We start from the raw sequence: 21,340 nt of genomic DNA, 5'->3' as shown, positions 1-21,340 counted from the left end.
TTCAGGGTGGGCACATAATCTCCAAAAGAAGGCAGACTCTGTGTGTGTGTGTGTGTGTGTGTGTGTGTGTGTGTGTGTGTGTGTGTGCAGGTCAAGCCAACAGCTTTTCCCCGCTGATCACAGGGAGACTTTGGTTTTCCCTTTGGCTCAGGAAGCAAAATTCCCCTCACTTACTTCGTTTTCCATCCCCTCCTTTTTCTGGGCCCCCTTCTCTCTCTCTGGACCGTTCTCTGTAGCTAACTTTGGCCTTCTGTTAGCCAATATTTGAAACTTGATGGTGTCAGAGTTGACAGCCAGATCAGAGGTTGGGAACATGTGAAGTGAAGACCGTGGCCTGTTGGGGTCAACATGTAGTAGGTTGCTGGGTCCCTGTAAAAATCTTGCTACCTAGTCCTGTCCAGCTTCTCTGGCCTTTGCATGCCTCTAGTGCCATTGTCCCTTTTCCAAGCACTGGGAAGGAAGCTGAGACATCAGAACTCCTGTTCTAAGAACATCCCCCTCCCATTCTAGGAATATCTCCTTACAGGGTGGTAACTGGACAACCCCCCCCCACTTCTGGACCCCAGTTTCCTCATCTCTTACAGATAGGGACAATGCACCCATCTCTTAGGGACGCTAGAAGGATGCAAAGAGAACTCACATGCTAAAAGCCCTCAAATTAAACAAGCACTTGCTCATGTTCTCTCCAGTCCCATGCAACGCCCTGTGCTCTAAGGTGGACAGGGTTCTCTCCTTTTTATACAAGGCGTCTAGTGTCAGACAACCCATGCTGTGTCTGGCTTGTGCCTCCTCCAAAGTGGAAAGGAAAGCAAAGCATGGAAGGTTTAGGGAGACTATCACCGGCCCTGAAGAGGAGGAAGGGAACGGGGGTTCTCAGATTTTGACGACAGGACACCAGCCAGGAGGTCTCTCTCTGTGTCTCTCTGTCTCTGTCTCTGTCTCTCTCTTAATAGATGAGGAAACGGAGGATTGTAAAGTGATGGAAGCCCATGTTGCCAGGCGTCTTCCTACCCTCTCTATTTCTGACCTCCTCACCCCTTTTCTTCCCTAGAGGGCGTCCGGGTCAGTGACAATAAGTATGAGAGAAAGAACAAAAAGAAAGAATCTTCAAGGAGCCAGGACCTTTCCGCTAGACTTCATAAAAATTTAACACGAAAACTTCTGCAGAGTAGAAGGCGCACAACACATGCAAATCATATGCTAATCACATGCTAATCTAAAGTCTGGCCCTTAGCTCTCCGACACACACCTGGCTATGGCCTTGGGGGAAATTCTGGGGAAACCCCTGGGCTCTAGGAAAGGCAGGATTCCCTGTAGGGTCTTGTTATGGAATTTACGTTGGTTGTAGGAGTTACCTGTGTAATTTGGGATTAGGAACAGCGGAAGTGCAGAGTCATCGGCAGAGCTTACTGCAGGATTCCGACTGGGCTAGGCTTTGATTAGGAGATTGCGGAGGTCTTCCGCTCCTCACCTTCTTCCCATCACCCCTGCACCAGGCTTTGGTTGTCTTGCTGCACCCCTGGCTACCTATCCCCCATTCTTGGGCTCACCACTTCACTGGGACTTCCTAGTTCAATCACCAGAGAGGCTCTGGGTACAATGCCCCTGACCTCTCCCCAGTCCCTAGCATTCTCTCATAGATTTTTTTATTTTATTTTATTTTTTTGGCCCCAGGAAGACCTACTGGTCTTAGCCCTAACTAGGTCCCCGCTTGGACTAATGTGACAGCTGCAGGGGAGCTATGAGAACCTGGTGAGCTGGCAGCTTCATTCCAGAGCGTGGGGAAAGAGCAACAGAACATGAATAAATTCATAGAGCTGGCCCCTTGGCTCCCTGTGAGCCAAGCCTGCTCCCCCCCACCCCACCCCACCCCACACACACACCAAACACAACCGCTGCCTCCTGCAGCCTGCCTGGTCACTGCTGCTCACAGCTTGGGCTGACGGTAGGCGCGCAGATGATGCTCCAGTGAAGAAGCCTGGCATCTGAAAGGGGCTAAGGTGAGGGGATCGAAAGGGGAGTGGTGGGAACTAGGATCAGTGGGGTGGGTGAAGAGCTGGGCAGAGAGGGCCTCTGCTGAGGGGAGGGAGAAGAGGGTGGGGAGGAAAGACGAGGGGTGTTGGGACTTGGGGTGGATGAGGCCCGAGGCTCTGCAGGGGAGGCTGGTGTGAACAGGAGACCTGCTTTCTCTGATCCATCCATCATGCAGCCTGGGGGAGCAGATCAGGAATTAGACATGCACAGGGCCGACATGGCCCTCAGCCCCCCGAGGAAGACAAATGGTGACAAAGACCTTGAATAAAATTTGTATTTATGGTTGGAGGAGGAGCCCTTCCCCCACTGGCTGCCAATCCTTTCTCTCCCAATCCTTTCAGGCAGGTCGGGACCTTACCCCACCCCCAGCGGGGCCAAGCCCAGCTCCAGTCACTTCTTCTCACGATTGCAAAAGGTTTTGCAGGGGGTCCAGGAAAGGAGAGTCGAAGAATCACCTTCTAGACAACTGTGACCTGGTGTACCTTGTACCCTCTGCTTTACACAACATAGTCCACACACCACCCTCTTGGTTTTCACCCTTCTCTCCAAGAGGCCTCTCTTGCTGTCTACTGCTAGGTCTCCAAACACCCCCAGATCCTTCAGCCCTGAACCCACTCTGCCAGCCTCTGACCTTCTATTCCCTGGAAGATACAGCTCCTGGCTTTTCCTCTGCACTCTGATGAAAGCCAGTGTTCCTTCTTGGCCACTCTGAAAGCAGACATTGTCACCGTTATAGGCAGTATAGGCTGGCGGCTAATACCTACTCCAAATTTGAATTGTGTTACTATGCATAATCAGTCAAACATCCATTATTGGGAGCCTAATTTCTCTAGATTTTCTCTGATAATAAACAACTGGGGAGGGAGGCTGATGAAAGCTGGTATCAGGGCAAGATTCGGGTGGTGCCAGTCTGGACAGGGCAAGTGAGGATGGCTCTTTCTCACCAGGAGGTGCCAAGGGCTTCAGTCCTGAGACAGAGCTGGCCTCTATGGGTCTCAGATTTTAGGACTAAGACAGACATACGAATTCCCTCTTCAAGCAGCCTCACGCATGTGTACACAAAGCCCACAATTCACAGCCCTGCTCACCCAGGGACGGCAAGGCCAGGGTCTTAGGGCCACCCCACCCCACACACAGTATCCAGCACTGTCACAACGCGCAGACCCACAGCCCAGCACTCTGCTTGCAGAACTGCCCCGCCCCCGCGTCTTCCTCACAGTTGATATGTCACATTGGAGTCCGAACACGGACCTGGGTGTCTCTCCGCAGCGCGCCATTTACATTTCTCTCTAGATCTGTCAACCTGTCTAGGCTCCCTTCTCTCTCTCTCTGTCTCTGTCTCTTCCTCTCCCGCTCTGGGGCTGTCAGTCAGTCTCTTTTAGAAGCTTTGTCTCTTCGTGTCTCTTTCTGTCTCTGATTTTTCGGATGTCCGTTTCCTGCTTGTTCCCTAGTGTTTCTCTCTCTCTCTCTCTCTCTCTCTCTCTCTCTCTCTCTCTCTCTCTCTCTCTCTCTCTCTCTCTCTCTCTCTCTCTCCTTCTCCTTCTTCTATTTCTCTTCCTTCTTCTTCTTCTTCTGCTGCTATGCTATCTTAGAGGCCAGGTTCCCATTCTGGTCAACAAGTCACGGTTGAACCCTTTGGCCATATTCGGTATTTGGTTGGGGGGGCACCGAGGGACGCGTGGTGGCGAATCGCATTTTATTTCTGTTTTCTGTTTGTTGTATGTGAGCCCCCCCACCCCACCCCGCGCCCCCTTGTTTAGCTCCGCGGTCCCCTCTGAGGTCTTCTATGTGTGTTGTAGCCTGATCCCTGTTTACCCCATCACTGAGTAGCCCATCTTCCTCTAAGCTCCGAGAATGCCAAACTCCAGGTACAGGGTGGAAAGTGAGGATACGGTGGGGGCTGAGAATCGCTGCAAAGCCCCGGGTGCAGGCAGGGAACCTGGAGGCTGGGGGGCTCGGCGGGGAGGTGGGGGGAGGTGGCGCGGCCTGCCCCGCCCCCGCGTTTCCCGCTCTGGGCGCCAGGGGTCGCTCCGCCTGCGGCCGCTTATAGTGGCTCCTGCCGCGCGGCGACTCACACCACCCGCACTGCTGCCAGGGAGGAAGGTTAGGGACGCAGAGAGGGAGAGCGCTTGCGGGAGAGGGACGCCTGGCTAGGGCTCTGGCGAGGGCTGAGGCCAAGGCTGCTGAGGGAGGCAGGTTGTGCTTTCCAAGAGCTAAAGTGCAAAATCGACGAGGTCGCGTCCAGTGAGAGCCCCCCTGCAGCTCACAGACTGGGACGTCGGGAGAGCGGGGAGAGGTCTCCCGGTCTAGCCGGGAGAAATCGGCGAAGGGCGCCCGGGACCCAGACACCGCCATCCGCAAGAAAGCAACTGTCTGGAGAGCAGGCATCCTAGACCTGTGGGAAACCAGCCGTCCAAGAAGCTGTGGCTCTCAGGCGCCCTGGATCGTTCGAACTGCACCCGAGGGTGACACCAGACTCCAGGTTCTGCACCCTCAAGGGCTGTCCTTGGCCCAACCCACGGGGGAGACCTCCACTCTGACCGGCGGTTTGGGGAACAGCTCCACGGTGACAGGAGGCATCCGCCGGGGCAAGGTGGTCGGGCACAGCCGTCGGGAGATCCGCACCGGGGCCCGAGCCCGCGGAGAGCCCCGGGCCTCCGCCGCCATTGCGCCCAAAAGTGAGGAGGATTTGCTGGCCCTGGCCGCGTCACGGCTGAGCCGCCGCAAGCGGGTGGCGGGCGCGGCCGTCGGGGTGGCCATGGTGCTGCTGCTGCTGGTAGCCATCCCGCTCCTGGTGCACAGCTCCCGCGGACCAACACACTACGAGATGCTGGGTCGATGTCGCATGGTGTGCGACCCCCACGCACCCCGAGGCCAAGGCCCCGACGGCGCTCCCGCCTCGGCGCCTCCCTTCCCTCCAGGTGCCAAGGGAGAGGTGGGTCGCCGAGGGAAGGCAGGCCTGCGGGGACCCCCAGGGCCTCCAGGTCCCAGAGGGCCCCCCGGCGAGCCAGGCAGGCCAGGTCCCCCAGGTCCTCCTGGCCCAGGCCCTGGAGGGGCAGCGCCCCCTGCAGGCTATATACCCCGAATTGCTTTCTACGCGGGTCTCCGGCGGCCTCACGAGGGCTATGAAGTGTTGCGCTTTGACGACGTGGTGACCAACGTGGGCAACGCTTACGAGGCAGCCAGCGGCAAGTTCACCTGTCCCATGCCAGGCGTCTACTTCTTCGCTTACCATGTGCTCATGCGCGGTGGCGACGGCACCAGCATGTGGGCCGATTTGATGAAGAACGGACAGGTGAGATTACCCCTCTCCTTAGCCCCAGATCTCACTAGGGACCTCCTAAAATTCCCTGCACTCAGTCGCAACCCAGCTCCTCCCCTGAAACACTATCAGGTATCCAAGAATGCTAGGCCACCAAAAATTGGTCACTTAATTTAATCAAAAGAGGAGGAATGGGGGGGGGGGCCTGGGAAAGAAAGTCACCTGTCCGAAGTCTCCCGGAGCGTTAGAGTGATGTCAGAGCTGGAACTCAGGACTCAAAGCATGCCTCTGTATCAACTCACCAACCTCCAGCCGCAGCCTGCCACATCATGTCTTTGGTGCTTGCCTTACCCCTCAGGGCCTTTTCTCTGCCTGTCTGGGGGCTGCCTGCTGTCTTCTCAGTCAGTGCTTTCCCAGCCCTGGCATGGAACTAGCTATGAGGGACTCTGGATTCAAGGAATCAGAATGGAATCTTGTTTTGGGTAGTGGCCATCTCCCCCCAGGCGGAGTCATTCAGCTTGGATTTTCAAAGAAAAGGCGAAAAAAGGAAAAAAAACACTCTTTTGCCCATTTGCTAGGTAGCGGTCCTATTTGTTCATCCCCTGGGCCGGGGCAAACCTAGACCAAGTCTTGCCCTCCGCTAACACTGACTCTGTAGGCGGCTGTGGGAAACCGGCCCAGGGGCCACATAGGTGGAAGGATGGACCCATTGAATGTTGGTTTGGAAAAGCTAGGAGGTGATGATCAGGAAGAGAGGAGGCCTGGTCTACAGGCCTTACACCCTCCCTGGGAACCTCTCCGATGCCGCTACGTTCTGCTTCAGGGGGGAGTCAAAATCGTTGCCACCTAGGTTTGAGGGACCAGCTCCCCAAAAGACTCCGGCATTTGAACTAGCAAGATGCCATAGGCTGGGGTGGAGGGGGCTGCCTATACTGTGCAGGAAGAGGAAGGTTTGGACCGAGCAGTGACCTCTGAATGTTCCACGGAGGGGGTGGGGCCCTGGTGCATCAGGTCTACTCCTCGGGGCTCCCTAAGCCTTGAGCCCTGCTCTATAGGAGCTGAAAAGCTCCTGGGTTCCAAGAGAACGTCACCCCTAGACCAACCTCATCTTTGGGGTCTGTTCCTAGCAAGTCCCTCCCTCCAGAGCCTGAGGGAAGGGAGCTGTTAGGCTCTGAGCATCTTCCTGGGGTTGATGGTGAATGGCCACATGATCCAGTGCACCTGTGACCGGGGAATGGCAAAGCCTAAGGAAAGCCTGGTGTCTTTCTTCTTGTGGCACCGAGTAGGTAGATTTGGTCTGTGCCAGGAATCCGGCAGGAGGCTGGGGTGTGTTGGTTTTGGAGGGGGTGGGGTGGCACAGCTCCCACTCTGTATTCCACGGAGCCGACACTGCGGCCCTGGGAATGGTAAATAATGATTAGAATAATGATGAATAATTAATGATTTAATAACCGGTCCCGGTGGGATGGGAACTGAGGGAAGGGGCCGGCGGTGTGGCTGCTGCAGACCAGAGAGCCCGACCAGAGGCAGCCCTCCACAAGGTGGGGGACCCGCTGAACACTCCCCAGGGAAACCGGGGCCCAGGAGGCCAGAGCGACACAGTTCACTTTCCTACCGGCCTGACACAGGTGTGGATACACGTATCCCCCAGTCCCACAGAAAAGCTAGTTTAGGAATTCCAATTGAGCATGGCCTCCTGGAAGAATCCTGAAAGCTATTTTTATTTTTTTTAGCATGAGAATAGCAATTCTACGTAACATTTTCTGTATACAGAATATGGTTCTGAACTCACTCCAGGGGTAATTGCTCATTTAATCCTAACCACCTCGTGGGGTAGGTTCCATTATTATTACCCCCATTGCTCTAACAGAGGCCCAGAGAAGGTACATGTGTGCCCCCAAGTCATGTCTGAGAAGCCCTGCAGTCTCCTACCTTAGTGGGTCTCAACCTTCCTAATGCTGTGACCCCAACCATAAAATAATTTTGTTGCTACTTCATAACTAATTTTGCTACTGTTGTGAGTTGTAAGGTAAATATCTAATACGCAACTCCCGCGAAAGAGTCATTGGACGCCCATAGGTTGAGAAACGCTCGTGTGGCCCCCACCGCCCATACCTAAGCCGAGCTCGCTCCAGCAGGCACAGGACTCAACGCCCCAGTTAACTGAGCTCTGCACAGGATGTGGGTCTGTTTTTTTCGTCCTCCCCCCCAGGTCCGGGCCAGCGCCATTGCTCAGGATGCGGATCAGAACTACGACTACGCCAGCAACAGCGTCATCCTACACCTAGATGTGGGTGACGAGGTCTTCATCAAGCTGGACGGTGGGAAAGTTCACGGCGGCAACACCAACAAGTACAGCACCTTCTCAGGCTTCATCATCTACCCCGACTGAGCCCAGCACCTTCCCGCACTCTCTCATTCGCCCGCCCCTTGGCCCCCTTGCTCCAATCCACATTCACCTCCAGCTAGCTCTACCCAAGGCCCCATCGGACTCTCCTGTTCCCCAGGCTACCTAAATGGGCGGATTCTTGGGGCTCAAGGGTTTTAAGCCGCCGGCCGGGAGAGGTGGGAAGAGGAGAGCCGCTTAGGGAAGGACCGCTTCACTTGTGCTCCAATGAAACCCTGCCGCTGAGACGGACTGACGGACGGACGGACGGACGAGGTCACGGCCTTCCCTTCTGCCTGAAGCTGGGGAACAGTTTCACTAATGGAGATCAAAGACTCACAGGGAAAAGGGACGCGCTGGCAGCTTGGGAGGGAGAGGTCTGCCGCGGGAGCCTGTCTAGGTGAGAGGAGACTCTGACACAGGTTAGGTACCGGACCTCAGTAGCCACTCTGTCCCTTCCCCTCCATCTCCATTTCTCAGGCTCTAGCCTGGGCAGCCTTCCCGTGAACGGGAGGACCCAACGACTTCCTTCCTAGCATTCAGAACCCATTTTGTACAGTCCCTGTCCCACCCCTCTCCAGGCTAGGTCCTGGAGCTACAGATACTGTTACTTCTTCAATAAAGTGAGGCTGGGGATTGTGTGTGGCTGCCTACCTTGGCACAGAGTGGGAAGGACAGTGGCTGACCCTTTTTGCCTGAGGCCCTTAAAGGACTCCCCACCCCACCCCCGCTTTCAACCTCAACTAAGAGATTGATCTATATACAGTTAAGCCTGGCCAGGCATGCCTCTCCAGAGGGGGAGGGATGCAGATTTCAGCTTTGATGTAGAAGAGATTCTAAAGTTGGGTTCAGTGGGCCTGCACAGGAAGAGAATTCTAGCAGTTCCCTCGCCTTTGTTACTGGTCTCTTTGTGGGTTTTCTTTTTGAGATGGGTCATAGTTTTTGGCCCGGGGTGGCCTCCAACTCTTAGGTTCAAGTGATCCTCCTGCCTCAGCTTCCAAGTAGCTTAGGGCCACAGGTGCCCAACTAAGAATTCTGACAGAGGTACTCGAGAGGAGGAAAGAGCTGGTGGGCCCTGGAGTGAGACTGATCTCAGAACAGGCTCCACAATTTCCGCGAAGGCACTCAGGAGTTTGCTGAGAAGGTGGCTGGGCGGGCGTGGGAAGACAGGACAGCTTCCCCTCACTTTGTCCCCTCACTGGAGCACACTGCCACCACATGGACCACTGGAGAGGAGCAGCAGCAGCGGCCCTATTGGAACACTCACTCAGTTTACAGAAACTTTATTAAAGGGTAAAAGGGTGTTGGCTCTCAGTCCAATGGGCAGAGCAACAATAAATAAGACTAAAAAGGAAGGGATGGCCGAAGCAGAACAGAAGCTCCGTGGAGGCTGGAGTCACGATGGAGAGTCCTGTGGGACCACAGAACCCACTGGAATGAAACGCTAGAGAGAGAGAGAGACTCTGTCACGTCCCCTTACTTCTTGGTAAAGGAGGCAAGGCTGGCCCCCGGCTCTGTCCCGTGGGTTTGCCGGGCAGTATGGTCTGGCTGTAACTGAAGACTCACCAGGGCATCCTGCCGTTCAAGCAGCGTGGCCACAGGGTTGGTGCAGAGCCGGGTGGGCCCAGGAGGCGGGATTCGGCTAGTGTAGAAGGCACACTCATCATCCAGGCGAGCCTCGTGGAAGCAGTGGATGGCGGCGAGACAGGCTTTGAGGCGCTGCCTCAGAGCCAGAGTTCGAGGGGCTAGACTGCTGGGGCCTGAAGGCCATGGGGAATGTAGAGACCCTCTGCAGTTACCGTCTCTCCGGGTGCTGACTCTTCCCCTCCCCCAAGAGCACAGCCAGTTAGAAGCAAAGGGCAGGAGAACTCTTCAATGGGAGCCAGAGGAAAGAAAGCGTAGCATTCCCCGGGCGGTGGTGGCGCACGCCTTTAATCCCAGCACTCGGGAGGCAGAGCCAGGCGGATCTCTGTGAGTTTGAGGCCAGCCTGATCTACACAGAGTGAGATCCAGGACAGGCACCAAACTACACAGAGAAACCCTGTCTTGAAAAACCAAAACAGAAAAGAAAAAAAAAAGAAAGAAAGCATAGCATTGCCCAGTGCAAGGCAGGGCCCACTCCCAAGGTCATGGAAGCTTTGCTCCATACCCTTTCCCAGCCAATTCCTTACCTGACTGGCCTGCTGGGGACCGAGAGGACTGGAGTGAGTGGAGAGGGGGGCTGGCACAGAGTGGGCTTTGTGAAGAGAAGGTCAAGCTGGTGGTTGCTGGAGACCCCTGACCGCAACAGGACTGTGAGCCAGACTCTGGATTTCTAGCTTCCAGAGAGCAGGCTGCCGACGGTCTCAGCTCTGTCCTGGGGCAGGCCCCAAGGGGTCCAGCCTGTCCTTGGGAACGAGGCAGAAGGGGTCCAGGCAGTGCCGGAAGGCAGGACTCTGGGGGCTCTGGGGGCTCCGGCCCAGCTATCTGGCATGGCACTGGGGGCTCTGGGGGCTCCGGCCCAGCTATCCGGCATGGCTCTGGGGGCTCTGGTTCTGTGGCAGAGCTGGGCTGAACCACCTTCGTCTCCTCCCCGGGGCAAGCCTGTGGCTCCTCACGTTCTTCGGCAAGGAATGACCCTGTCACACCAGAGGGTTTCGACAGTCCGAGAAGGGAAGTTCCAGAACTGTGTTCTGGAGCAGTCAGAGTTCTAGAAATTTCAGCCAGCGGGGGCTGGAGTTCGGGCATCTCTAGAGCAGAGCCTCCATTCGGAGGGGCACCTTTGCCCACGGCCAGCTCCTCTATCTCCTGTCGCAGGAGCTGCTGGAGAACACTGATGCGCTGCGGTGGGAGAGAGCACCCCAGGGGTCACCGCTGTGTCCACGGGGTCTCCCCACACGGTCGTCTCCCCCACCTGTCCTCCCGGCTCCCCCCGGCCAGTCTTCTCATGGTGCAGAAGCCAGAGGTGCCGTCACTACAGGCCCACCTGCATCTTTAGCTCCTGGAGGTTGGGGGTTTTATCGGGGTGAGGCCCAGAAGTGCTGGCCGCGGATCCCTTCTGTAACATGCTACGACTCTCCTGGTCAAACAACCTGACAGCGATCTGCTCCTGCCACACAGAGCGGGAGGGGGCGGGTGAGAAAACCAGAGTTAGGATGGGGAGACTGCCCACACCCTCTTCAGGAATGAGTGAGTCAGAGCTCTCTGGTGGCTCTAAAAACCAGGTTTGGTAGTCCAGGCCTATAACAGAGCTGATCAAGAAGCTGAGGCAGGAGAATCAAAAGTTTGAGGCCCAGGTTGGTGAGATGTTCATACATACATACATACAAGTAATTTCTTCAAAGTTTCGGACTAGCAGAAGACAAGAGACAGAGACAGACAGACAGACATTCTAAACATAGGATAGGAAAGGCAGATGGAGAGGCAAGAGGAAGGCAGATTCTTTAGACGGTTACACCTACCTCAAATCACAAGGCTGCCAGCCCTCCAGGCCAGCGGGACAGCATCAAGACCTCAGGACAGGAAGGCGTTGGACACTTACCCAGGGCAGGGCAGGCTCTTCAGGGGAGTGATGAGGAGAGAGATGGGGGGAGAGACCACTCGGCCACTGGGCCTGCATCAGACAGGACAGGTCACCCACGGGTGGGACATAGTCTCCTCTCACCTGTCTAACTACCAACCCCTCATCCTCCCCCAGCGCCTGCCCCCTCCCTCCCTCGTCTTAACACCCCCACCCCCCCAGCGCCTGCCCCCTCCCTCCCTCGTCTTAACACCCCCACCCCCCCAGCGCCTGCCCCCTCCCTCCCTCGTCTTAACACCCCCACCCCCCCAGCGCCTGCCCCCTCCCTCTCTCCCTCGTCTTAACACCCCCACCCCCCCAGTGCCTGCCCCCCTCCCTCCCTCATCTTAACACCCCCACCCCCCCAGTGCCTGCCCCCCTCCCTCCCTCGTCTTAACACCCCCACCCCCCCAGCGCCTGCCCCCTCCCTCCCTCGTCTTGGCCCACACCAGTGGCCTCCTCTGTTCTCTTACGTGCTGCTGAACTCTGGGTAATGATCGGAGCGGTGTGAAGTGGGTTTTTGACCAAATGTTGATCTTTTTCAAGGATGAATATGGGGTCTGGGGAGAGACGTGGGGGGTGAGCGGGGCTCTCTAGCCAGATTCTTCTGCTCCTGCCCAGCCCAAGAGTTAGTTGTCGATACAAACCACAGCTGAGAGGCCTGGGGAGAGAACACCTCGAGCGAGCCCGTCTAAAGGTGAGGGGTTGGTGACAAAGGGTGACACTACATGGCCAGGAGAAGGGGTTGCGTGGGTGTCGCCGTCGCCCCGTGGCGGAGAGAGGCAAAAGAGTGGCCTTTCTGAATTCACCTTCCTATGTCTTGCCCTCCCCACAGCAGCAGAATGTGTGTGTGTGTGTGTGTGTGTGTGTGTGTGTGTGTGTGTGTGTGTGTGTGCATGTGTGTGTGTATTCTCAAGTAGCCAAGAGGCCGGCTTGGACCTTGGGATCCTCCTGCCTCTACCTCCCAAGGCTGGGATTACAGGTGTGTGCCACCACCTGCAGTGCTTGCATAGTGCTTTTAAGAGAAACCAAGTATCTCTCCCCATTCACACTCTCTCTCCCCTGGGCTTTCCATTCAGCCCACGAAGGAGCCGAGGAGTCACACTGGTGTGTCCCTTAGCTGCTCTCACCCGCGGTCACTGTAACTCATCACCTCTCCCTCTTTCCTAGGCCCCCATTGCACTGGCCTGTTTGGCCAGCTCTCAAGCACTAGATGCGTCCTCTCCCCGGGGCCTTCGCATCTGCAGCCCTCTTGGTTCAATAACTCCATAGCCTCCCCTTTTTATCTGTATGGTTCACGTCCTCAACTCCTGGTCTTCACTTAAACCTCATCTTCTCAGCAACCGTGCCCTAGCCAAAATACATTTTGTAAAAACAGAGTGATTAGCATCCCTTTTAAAAACATTAAAAAAATATTTTTTTTTAAAATTTATGTGTATTTAAATTTGGGTGCCCATGAAAGCCAGAAGGCAGTAGATCCCCTGAGATGGGAATCATAGGCAGTTATAAGTTGGCCAATGTGAGCTAAGCTATCGGTCCTAAATATTAATCTATTATTAAAACCCACCTTTTAGTTTTGTTTTCTTGTTTTTTGTTTTTCGAGACAGGGTTTCTCTGTGTAGCTTTGGTGCCTGTCCTGGAACTCACTCTGCAGACCAGGCTGGCCTTAAATTCAGAGATCCGCCTGGCTCTGCCTCCCAAGTGCTGGGACTAAAGGGGTGCGCCACCACCGCCCGGCACCATCTTTTAGTTTAAAGACAGGGTCTTGCTGCATAGCCCAGGCTGTCCTGGAATTCCCTGTGGAGCAGCCCAGGCTGGCCTCTCACTTGCAATGCTCCTGGCTCCAGAGAGCTGGGTTACAGTCATGTACCACCATGTACGGCTCTAAACTACCAATTTATGACACCAATTCCTCCTCCCAAATCCTTCCAGTGACTGAAGTGTTTAATTTTAGAGAGAGGTACCACCTCCTGACATCCTATATATTTTATATTTGTGTTTATTTATTTTTTTGCTTCCCTCTTCAGAATATGTATATTCTGAACCTAGAACCATGGCTGCTTCAAAAGCCAGTTAGTAAATAATTGAAGGAAATTGCTTTTGTGGGTTTTTTCGAGACAGGTTTCTCTGTGTAGCCCTGGCTTTCCTGGAACTCACTCTATAGACCAGGCTGGCCTCGAACTCACAGAGATCTGCCTGCCTCGGCCACCCGAGTGCTGGGATTAAGGGCGTGCGCCACCTGGCAGGAATTAATATTTTTGATTGGTAAGAACTGGACGTGTCTAGGCCTCAGCATTGACTCCATGGTGACACATGCATGCCAGGCTGTCACCTCTCTCCCCAGGCCCCAACCCCAGCAAACGAAGACCTGATAACATCCTGAGTCCCGGGTCTGCCCACTCTACCCACGGTCCAGGGCATCTCCTGAACGCCCAGCCCCACCCCGGGAGGGTCCCATCGCACCCTGGTGTGCGTCCTTTCTCCAGTCTCTCTTAATGGCACCCGTTGGGCCAGACCCAGTAGGGCTCTTCCTCCTTCACTGGAACGAGGGGCAGCCTCAGGTTCTGCTGTGAGGGGTAAAGGAGGAGGAGACGGGACATCTGCTGTAGCGTTTGGAACATCAAAGTCTACCCACTCAGCACCCTCTCAGAGCCCAGCAATATCCTGGCAAACACCAATCAATCCAAATGCCCTGAGTTGCTGGAAGTGACCATGGCTCCTAAGGGACTGGGACAGAACACACCGGGAATTCCGCTTTGCAGGGACAGGGCAGGAACGGAGACAGGGGCAGCTAGGCCCGCCTCTGACCTATGCAGGCGGTCTCGGCCCCTGTTCTGTGTGCATGAGCGTGTGTTTCTGGGGTGTGACAGCCAGGCAAGCGCTCCACCACTAACCCCCACCTCCTCTGACCCAGTCTCCCCGCCTCTCCACTGCCTCACCCTGCTTTCGCTCCCTAAGGCCTGCCGACCTTTTTATTGTCTCGTGGCTGGGGCAGCCAGTGGCTCACCCTTGCCTTTTTGTTCTAGATCCAGACACACTCACCAGGCTGGACGGGGGTCTTCGGGAGCGGTCTGGAGGGCTGGCTTGCTGAAGTCCTGCTGACGGTAAGTACAACAGCCATCCCTGAGAGTCAAGCAAGGCTGGGCCTTGGCTAAGTGCTTTACAAACACCATCTCACTGCATCCTCACAACAGCCTCTAGGGGTACCAATGTCACCCTGGCTCGGCCGTTACAGAACTCGGATACCCAGACAAGCTTGGACGACTAGCCATGGTAAGGGTCAGGAGTTCAACTCAAACCCATTTATTGTCAGTTCATGCTGTAGCCAAAAGAAACAGCATCTCACATGCCTATCCCTCTGTGCCTTCGTATTAAGGCCTGGCTATGAAAGCCTGACCCCTGTTCCAGGGCCTGACCTGACATGTCTTGCACATCCCCTCCTGGGCTGAAAGGGAATCTAGACCCTCTCCTTACCTGCTGTTACCACATGTCTCTCTTCTTAGTTCCTGTAAACTGGGGCGAGTTGAGGAATGAAAGGAAGATCCTGAAGGTGGATTCTGATCCAGAGCAAGACAGGAAAGCAGAGTGAAAAGTGGGCATCGAACTAGACACGAACCCCATCCCACCTCTCCCACAGAACCCATTTTCATCTTGAGGTACTGTCCCAGGAAGAAGTTTCTAGAAAGACTAAGTGTCAGCCCCGCAAGGGTACTCACCAGAGCCTCTAATCTCTGTGGGCACAAAGTGCGGCCTCGGGGTCCTGATCCCTCCAGTCTTGAGAAGCAGGAGGCCCTGGCAGGATCTGGCTGATGGATGGGGGTCCTGGGGGCCAGGTATGCTGAAGACCGAGCAATCTGGGGTGCCAAGAGAGGCCATCAGCAAGAGCTCAGAATCCCCCACCGAAGTCCACCCCAGCCTGGCCTCACATCCTTCTCATTACCTGGCCCCTCCGGGTGGTGCCTCCCTTGCTCCCTCGAACTAGTACTCTCTGAGCCAGACTGGACTGGCGCCCCAGGGGACAGCTCTTCACCCCCTCACCTGACAGGATGGTGGCCAGGGCTGCAGGGTCAGCGACAAAATCTATAGCCCCTGTAGCCTCTGAAAGGGAAGAGACAGGGTTAGAAGGAACAGGAGCAGGGGAGGCTGAGGGGCAGGGGACCCTAGCAACCCTGAGCAAAACATATCCAAGCCAGGCCTCATGGCGCACACCTGTAATTCCAGAATCTAGGGAACCAAGGCAGGAGAACCAGGTGTTCAAGGCCAGCCTCCCCAGCACACAGAGCTCAAAGCCAGCCTGGGCTATGTAAGACCTTGAGAGATGGGAGAGGGAGAGATGGGGAGGAGATCTTTCGATTGAACCTAGCTCATCAAATGTCTGAAGAATTTCATGTAATCTATTACTCTAACCATTGGAGCAAAAGATGAACCAAGTTTTTGTCTTATAGAAGATATCACTGGGGGCTGGAGAGATAGATGGCCTTGTGATTAGGAGCACACACACACACACACACACCCTTCTTGCATAGGTTCCCAACACCTACGTCAGGTGGCCTGTAACTCCAGTTCCAGGGCAATCCAATGCCTCCAGCCTCTGCAGGCACCTGTTCTCACACATACTCACACACATATACATAATTCAAAATAATCCTGTTTTAGGGGCTGGAGAGGTGGCTCAGCAGTTAAGAGTACTGGCTGCTCTTCTGGGAGACGTGGGTTCTGTTTTTGGCACCCACACGGTAGATCACAGCTGGCTAGAACTTCAGCTCTAGGGTATCTAATGCCCTCTTCTGATCTCCACGGATGCTGCACTCACATTGACTCACAGAAAATGAAAATAAATCTTTTAAAAACATACCTGCTATTGAAAAGGAAGGCGTTCAAGCTGAAATATGGACAGATTATAAAGAATCAGCACAACACTGAGCAAATGACTGTGACTGGGTTGCTGAAAAGGCTTCACTGTGTAGCCCTAGCTGGCCTGAAACTCACTATGTAGACCAGGCTGGCCTGGAATTCACGGAGACCACCTGCATCCGCCTCCTAAAGTGCTGGGATTAAAGGCATATGCCACCATGACAGGCAAGAGATGACATTTTGCTGAAGTAACGGGATGGCTTCTTAGAGCAAAGAGCTTTCAGGGCAGGGCCTAGGACTCTTACAGTATGCAAGAAACCAGAGGGTGTGCAAACCCCCCAAAATCCCACGCTGCCTTTCCCATTCTCACTCAACCAAGTCGGCTATTCCCAGGCCGCCAACAGGTACCTGTCTGGGGGTGAGGCACAAGCCCCACATTTGGTTCCCCAGAGCTAGGCTTGAGTTCTTCCAAAGGGTTCCGGAGTTGGGTGGTCCGCCCCAATCTTTGTGATTTCTCTGTCTGGTGCGAGGTTTTCGGTCTGAGGCCTGCCGAGTCGATGAGCGGACGTTGAGTACTGAGCGGTGGCTTCTGAGCCAGTCTCTGAGGGGAAACAAGAAGCTGGGATTCAGCACTGGGGTGCATTGCTAACGGGAGCTGCCTCCATGTTATTACTCCCTTCACCCATCAAGCCCCTCTTACCCTTGGATCTTGGTTCTCCTGGTCCAGAGAGCACGACTTGACTGATGAAAAATCCGGGCATCTTTGAGAGAGTACTGGAATCTTGCTAGGGGTGGGGGATACACCTCGGAGGAGGGGATCCTTCCTAGGGTGGAGGGTAGTCATGGCGGCTGTAATGGAGACGGGAGACGGCAGACAGGACTGAGGACCAAAGCAAGGCGTGGGGGCTGCTATCCCTGGTTCTCCCACCTTGGTCCCAATCCATGTGCCTGGAGGCCCGCACCGGCAGCAAGGCCGCTCTTGGGGGCTGCCTCCTCCAGACACCCCCAGCCTGCGATCGCCCCAGGACTCCAAACTGCTGTCCTCCCTGAGAACCTCGACGGGACTCGTCCCCTCTACCATCCCGTGCCGCACCTCTCCAAGAGCCCCTCGGGGGTCACCTCCACTTTCTCAGCTTTTTCGCCGATTTTCTGGGTTTCTGCTGCTGCTGCTGCTGCTGCGGCCGCCGCTGCTTCCCCGGTTTGTAAAATACGCCAAGCTTGTGATTGGCTAGTCCCCGCTGACGCGGAGCCGCGTGACGTCACGCCCGGCCGTCCAATCCGCAGGGGCCGGGGGCGGGGCCGGGGACGGAGAAGTTGTCGCCCTGCTCTCTGGCTGGGAAAAAAACTGACCAGCTCCCTCGGCCAATCCGAGAGCGGAGCGCGAGCGGCAGGATTGGAGGAAAGCCAGGGAGGATGCGGTTCCGAGGCCCGGGAAGCCGAAGCTGGGCTGCAACGGGCATTCTCGTCCTCTCGCGAGATCCGGAGCCAGGCGAGGGCCGGCACCCAAGGAGGACCGCGGGATTGTGGGAAGGGCTGGCCCTCGAGGGCCCTGGACCACCCTGGGAACGCAGTCGTGCAGGCCCGGGACTGTTCCAGGGAGCATGGGCGCGGCTTTTGCGGGAGATGAGGAGCTGCCCCAGTGGGCGAGAGGGCCGGAGGTGACTGTGCTGAGCCCCACGGGAACGAGGGGCCAAGGGATCGTTTGTCCACCCGGACCCCACAGCTTGGGGGGTGTGGGTAGGCGCAGTGTGGCCGGAGCCCGGTGGAGCATCATTGAAGGGCTCCCCTTATGCCTGGGGGTCTCCGCACCTCCAGGTCGCCTCTCCCTAACCTGAGGGCTCCCCTGCTGCTCATTGGCATGCAGGTGTGAGGCTGCTGGATGGAGATTGGGAAGCAGACAGTGTCTCACCCCCAACCGCACACACTCACAAAATCTCACTCTATCCCAGACGGGTCTCAAACTCGCAGCCTCCTGCCTCAGCCTCCCCTGTGCTAGGATTGCACGCGCCCTGCATAGACAACAGTTTGAAGTTTAAAGGACGCCGATACACAAGTTATTCGTGTATAGGAACATAAATAGGCGTTATTCGTTAACTGCTTCTGGACTGCGCCTTCCATACCCCATTTCTTTTTATGCCTACAGACTTTGCCTTTAAGCATTTTTTTTTTTTTTTTAGAATTCAGCTGTTTAGCCATATAAAGTGGTGTGTGCAGAGGCAGGCGGATCTCTGAGTTCCTAGGTCATCAAGTCAGATTGGAAGTATACTCGCTAAAAAGCGAGTATTAGGCCAGCCAGGATTAAATAATGAGACCCTGAATTAAAAAAACTATTTTTTTTCTTCCCTGAGGCAAGGTTTCTCCTGGCTGTCCTGGAACTCGCTCTGTAGACCAGACGGGACTTACAGAGATCCACCTGCCTCTACCTCCTGAGTGACTTAGACTGTCTTAATATATACACATATATGTTGAGATATAGATGATATATATCATATATAGATTTATATATCAGCTATTTCATTATCACCACCTTAGTCCACCACATTTATGTAGGGAATTGCAATTATCTTCCAAATAGTCTCTTTGCCCAACCCCTCTAGTCTTTGTTTATTTTAATATATGTTTATTGAAAATAAATTTTTATGCAATATATTCTGATAATGGTTTCCTTTCCCCAAAATCTTCCCAGATCCTCCACCCATCCAACTCCACGCCCTTTCTTTCTCTAGAAAACAAACAGGCTGGTAGTGGTGGGCTCAGGAGACAGAGGCAAGTAGCCTACAGAGACAGGGCAGTTCCAGGACAGCCAGAGCTGCACAGAGAAACCCTGTCTTGAAAAAAAAAAAAGAAAGAAAGAAAACAAACAGGCAAACAAAACAAACACACCAGAATAAAAAAGAAAAGAAGCTTCAGAAGCACACACACACACACACAACACCCATAAAATCACAAAATTGGAAACCATAATATGCAAACAAAAGACCATTAAGACAAAAAATGACCAAACAAAGCAATATGAAACAAAAAAATCCACATAAATATCATTGAGTTAGTTTTGGGTTGGCATGGGGCCCACCCCTAAGTGTGGTTAATATACCCAGTGAGACTCCATTTGGGAAAACTAATTTTTCCTTTGCAAGTTGTCAGTTGGAGATAGCTTCTTACTTAGGGATTGGAGCCCATGTCCTCTCCCACTTCTCAGTGATGGAACCCAGTCTGGCTGGAACCTGTGCAGGCCCTGTGCATGAGGCTCAGCCTCTGTGAGTTCCTGTGTGTGTCAGGAAGAAGCCATTGCCTTGGAGTTTTCAGTCCCCTCTGGCCCTTACAGTCTTTCTGCCTGCTTTTCTGAATAGTTCCTTGAGCCCTGGGTGGGGGGGGTGGGGGGGGGTGGGGGGGTGTCATTCTGTCCATGTGAATCCGTTCTTATGGTAGCTAGAGAAATTTTTCCAAAATGCAAACCTGGTAACTGCTGTGCCTCAGTGACTAGCACACCCGTGCCTAACCTTTTGTGCCATGCCACTCTGCCCCGTTACGCTCTGCCTTCTGTGAGGAGAATCCTTGAAAAGAAGCTGTGTCCATGAAAGCTAATTAAAACTTCAATGACTGGAGTCATTGGAATATTGGAGCTCAGAAGCTAACTACAGCCTGGCGGTGGTGGCGCACGCCTTTAACACCAGCACTCAGGAGGCAGAGCCAGGTGGATTTCTATGAGTTCAAGGCCAGCCTGGTCTACAGAGCGAGTTCCAGGACAGGCTCCAAAGCTACACAGAGAAACCCTGTCTCAAAAAAACAAAACAAACAACAACAACAAAAAGCTAACTACAATTTCTCTTAGGCTGTATTTAGCCCCCACAAAGAGCCATTCCTTGCCCACCTACCATCCAAACTACAGGAGGAATGTATTAAACTTGTGGGATGTATTTAACAAAACCCAGTTCTCCACCCATCAAAGAGCTAAAAATGCTAATAGATGCCATTGGAGACCTATAGTTGAGACTCCCTTACATGGCTAACACACCTTTCTGGTATTCCTACCAATGTATTTTTATTTTACTTAAGATTTACTTTATTTGTGTGTTTTGCCTGCATGTATGTGCACCACATGCATGTCTGATGCCCACAGAAATCAGAAGACACCAGAGCCCCTGGAACTGGAGTTAGGAATGATTATAAGCCACCGTGTGGGTTCTGGAAGTCAAACCCAGGTCCTCTGCAAGTAAGAAGTGCTCTTAACCACTGAGCCGTCTCTCTAGTGTATTCTTAAAATGTCTTGAAGGGAAGGATGTGGTAATACACACCTTTAATCTGGATGCAGAGGCCTACAGGTCCCTGTGAGTTTGAGGCCAACTTTGTCTACACAGCAAATTCCAGGCCAGCCAAGGCTAAGTAGTAATACCCTGTCTCAAAAGTGAAATAAAATGCATTAAAAAAAATGCCTTGATTTATAACTTACTTTGTTCTATTGTCATAAAAACACCATGCTTTCACCTTGGAATAGTGGAACTTGGGGTAACCTAAATGCATAGTCACTAGAATTTGGAACCAGAATAAACTACCTCTTACTGTCTTTGAGCTTGAGACCTGTGTTTTTGCATTGACACTAATTCCATGACCTTGTCTAAGTCCTCAGGTCTGTCATACTTCCCCTAGTGCCTCTGGAATGCTTTCTTGCTCTCATTTTGCCTAGTTATGCCTCCAAATTAATGTCCGTTGTTACATCTTCAGGGAGGCTTCCCGGAGCCCTCCCACACACAGTCTGGGAAAGATACCTTGGTTACCAGCTCTCTGTACCCTCTGAGCTGTCTGGCAAACCGGCTTTGTGTTCTCCGGGTGGTGTTCATTAACTCAGAGCATGCATGTAGCTCAGCTGCTAATTATATATTCATCAATGAGAATACAATGAGTATTAAACTCTGCCTTTCCTGATAGAAGGTGATGAGATGAACCTCTGTTTCAGAGGTTCTCAGCCTTCCTAATGCTGTGACCCTTTAATAGAGTTCTTCATGTTGTGGTGACCCCCCAACCATAAAATTATTTCATTGCTACTTTATAACTAATTTTGCTACTGTTATGAATCGTACTATAAATATCTGATATACAGGAGATCTGATGTGCTACCCCAAGGGGTCACAACCCACAGGTTGAGAACTGCTGTCCTATTTCATTCCAAGTGACGTACTTGTAGTGTGAGCAAGAGGACCTGAGTTCCCTCCCCAGGACCCACATAAAAAGCTGCGTGTGGTGACTCATGTTCTGATCCCAGTGCTGA

The 21,340-nt window shown here is 53.8% G+C and overlaps 2 protein-coding genes across 7 annotated transcripts; one reads left to right on the top strand and one right to left on the bottom strand.

Annotated features, from left to right (window-relative positions):
- The first annotated feature begins 4,133 nt into the window (after positions 1 to 4,133).
- On the top strand, positions 4,134 to 8,318 carry C1ql4 (complement C1q like 4). Its single transcript, XM_006974396.4, has 2 exons — positions 4,134 to 5,329; positions 7,509 to 8,318. The coding sequence occupies exons 1-2, from the start codon at positions 4,793 to 4,795 to the stop codon at positions 7,686 to 7,688; spliced, it is 717 nt and encodes a 238-aa protein (XP_006974458.1). The 5' UTR covers positions 4,134 to 4,792; the 3' UTR covers positions 7,689 to 8,318.
- Positions 8,319 to 8,949: 631 nt separating this feature from the next.
- On the bottom strand, positions 8,950 to 17,319 carry Troap (trophinin associated protein). Of its 6 annotated transcripts, none has more exons than XM_076556735.1 (14): positions 17,168 to 17,319; positions 16,775 to 16,923; positions 16,483 to 16,675; positions 15,161 to 15,318; positions 14,937 to 15,074; positions 14,695 to 14,777; positions 14,263 to 14,315; positions 13,684 to 13,787; positions 11,694 to 11,780; positions 11,203 to 11,274; positions 10,648 to 10,770; positions 9,854 to 10,502; positions 9,249 to 9,442; positions 8,950 to 9,126 (listed from the first exon to the last, which is right to left on the bottom strand). In XM_076556735.1, exons 2-14 carry the CDS (start codon positions 16,916 to 16,918, stop codon positions 9,079 to 9,081), a joined length of 2,046 nt encoding a protein of 681 aa, XP_076412850.1. In that variant the 5' UTR covers positions 16,919 to 16,923; positions 17,168 to 17,319; the 3' UTR covers positions 8,950 to 9,078. The 6 variants fall into 6 exon arrangements, with proteins under 6 accessions (XP_076412850.1, XP_076412854.1, XP_076412849.1 ...); XM_076556739.1 differs by having other exon boundaries at positions 13,684 to 13,784; XM_076556734.1 differs by having other exon boundaries at positions 14,263 to 14,318; positions 17,194 to 17,301.
- Positions 17,320 to 21,340: the final 4,021 nt, after the last annotated feature.

The sequence above is a fragment of the Peromyscus maniculatus genome, chromosome 20, assembly GCF_049852395.1.
Source record: "Peromyscus maniculatus bairdii isolate BWxNUB_F1_BW_parent chromosome 20, HU_Pman_BW_mat_3.1, whole genome shotgun sequence".
NCBI lineage: Eukaryota > Metazoa > Chordata > Mammalia > Rodentia > Cricetidae > Peromyscus > Peromyscus maniculatus.
Note: the sequence above shows the minus strand (reverse complement) of the source record. Positions and strands in the feature narration are given on the sequence as shown.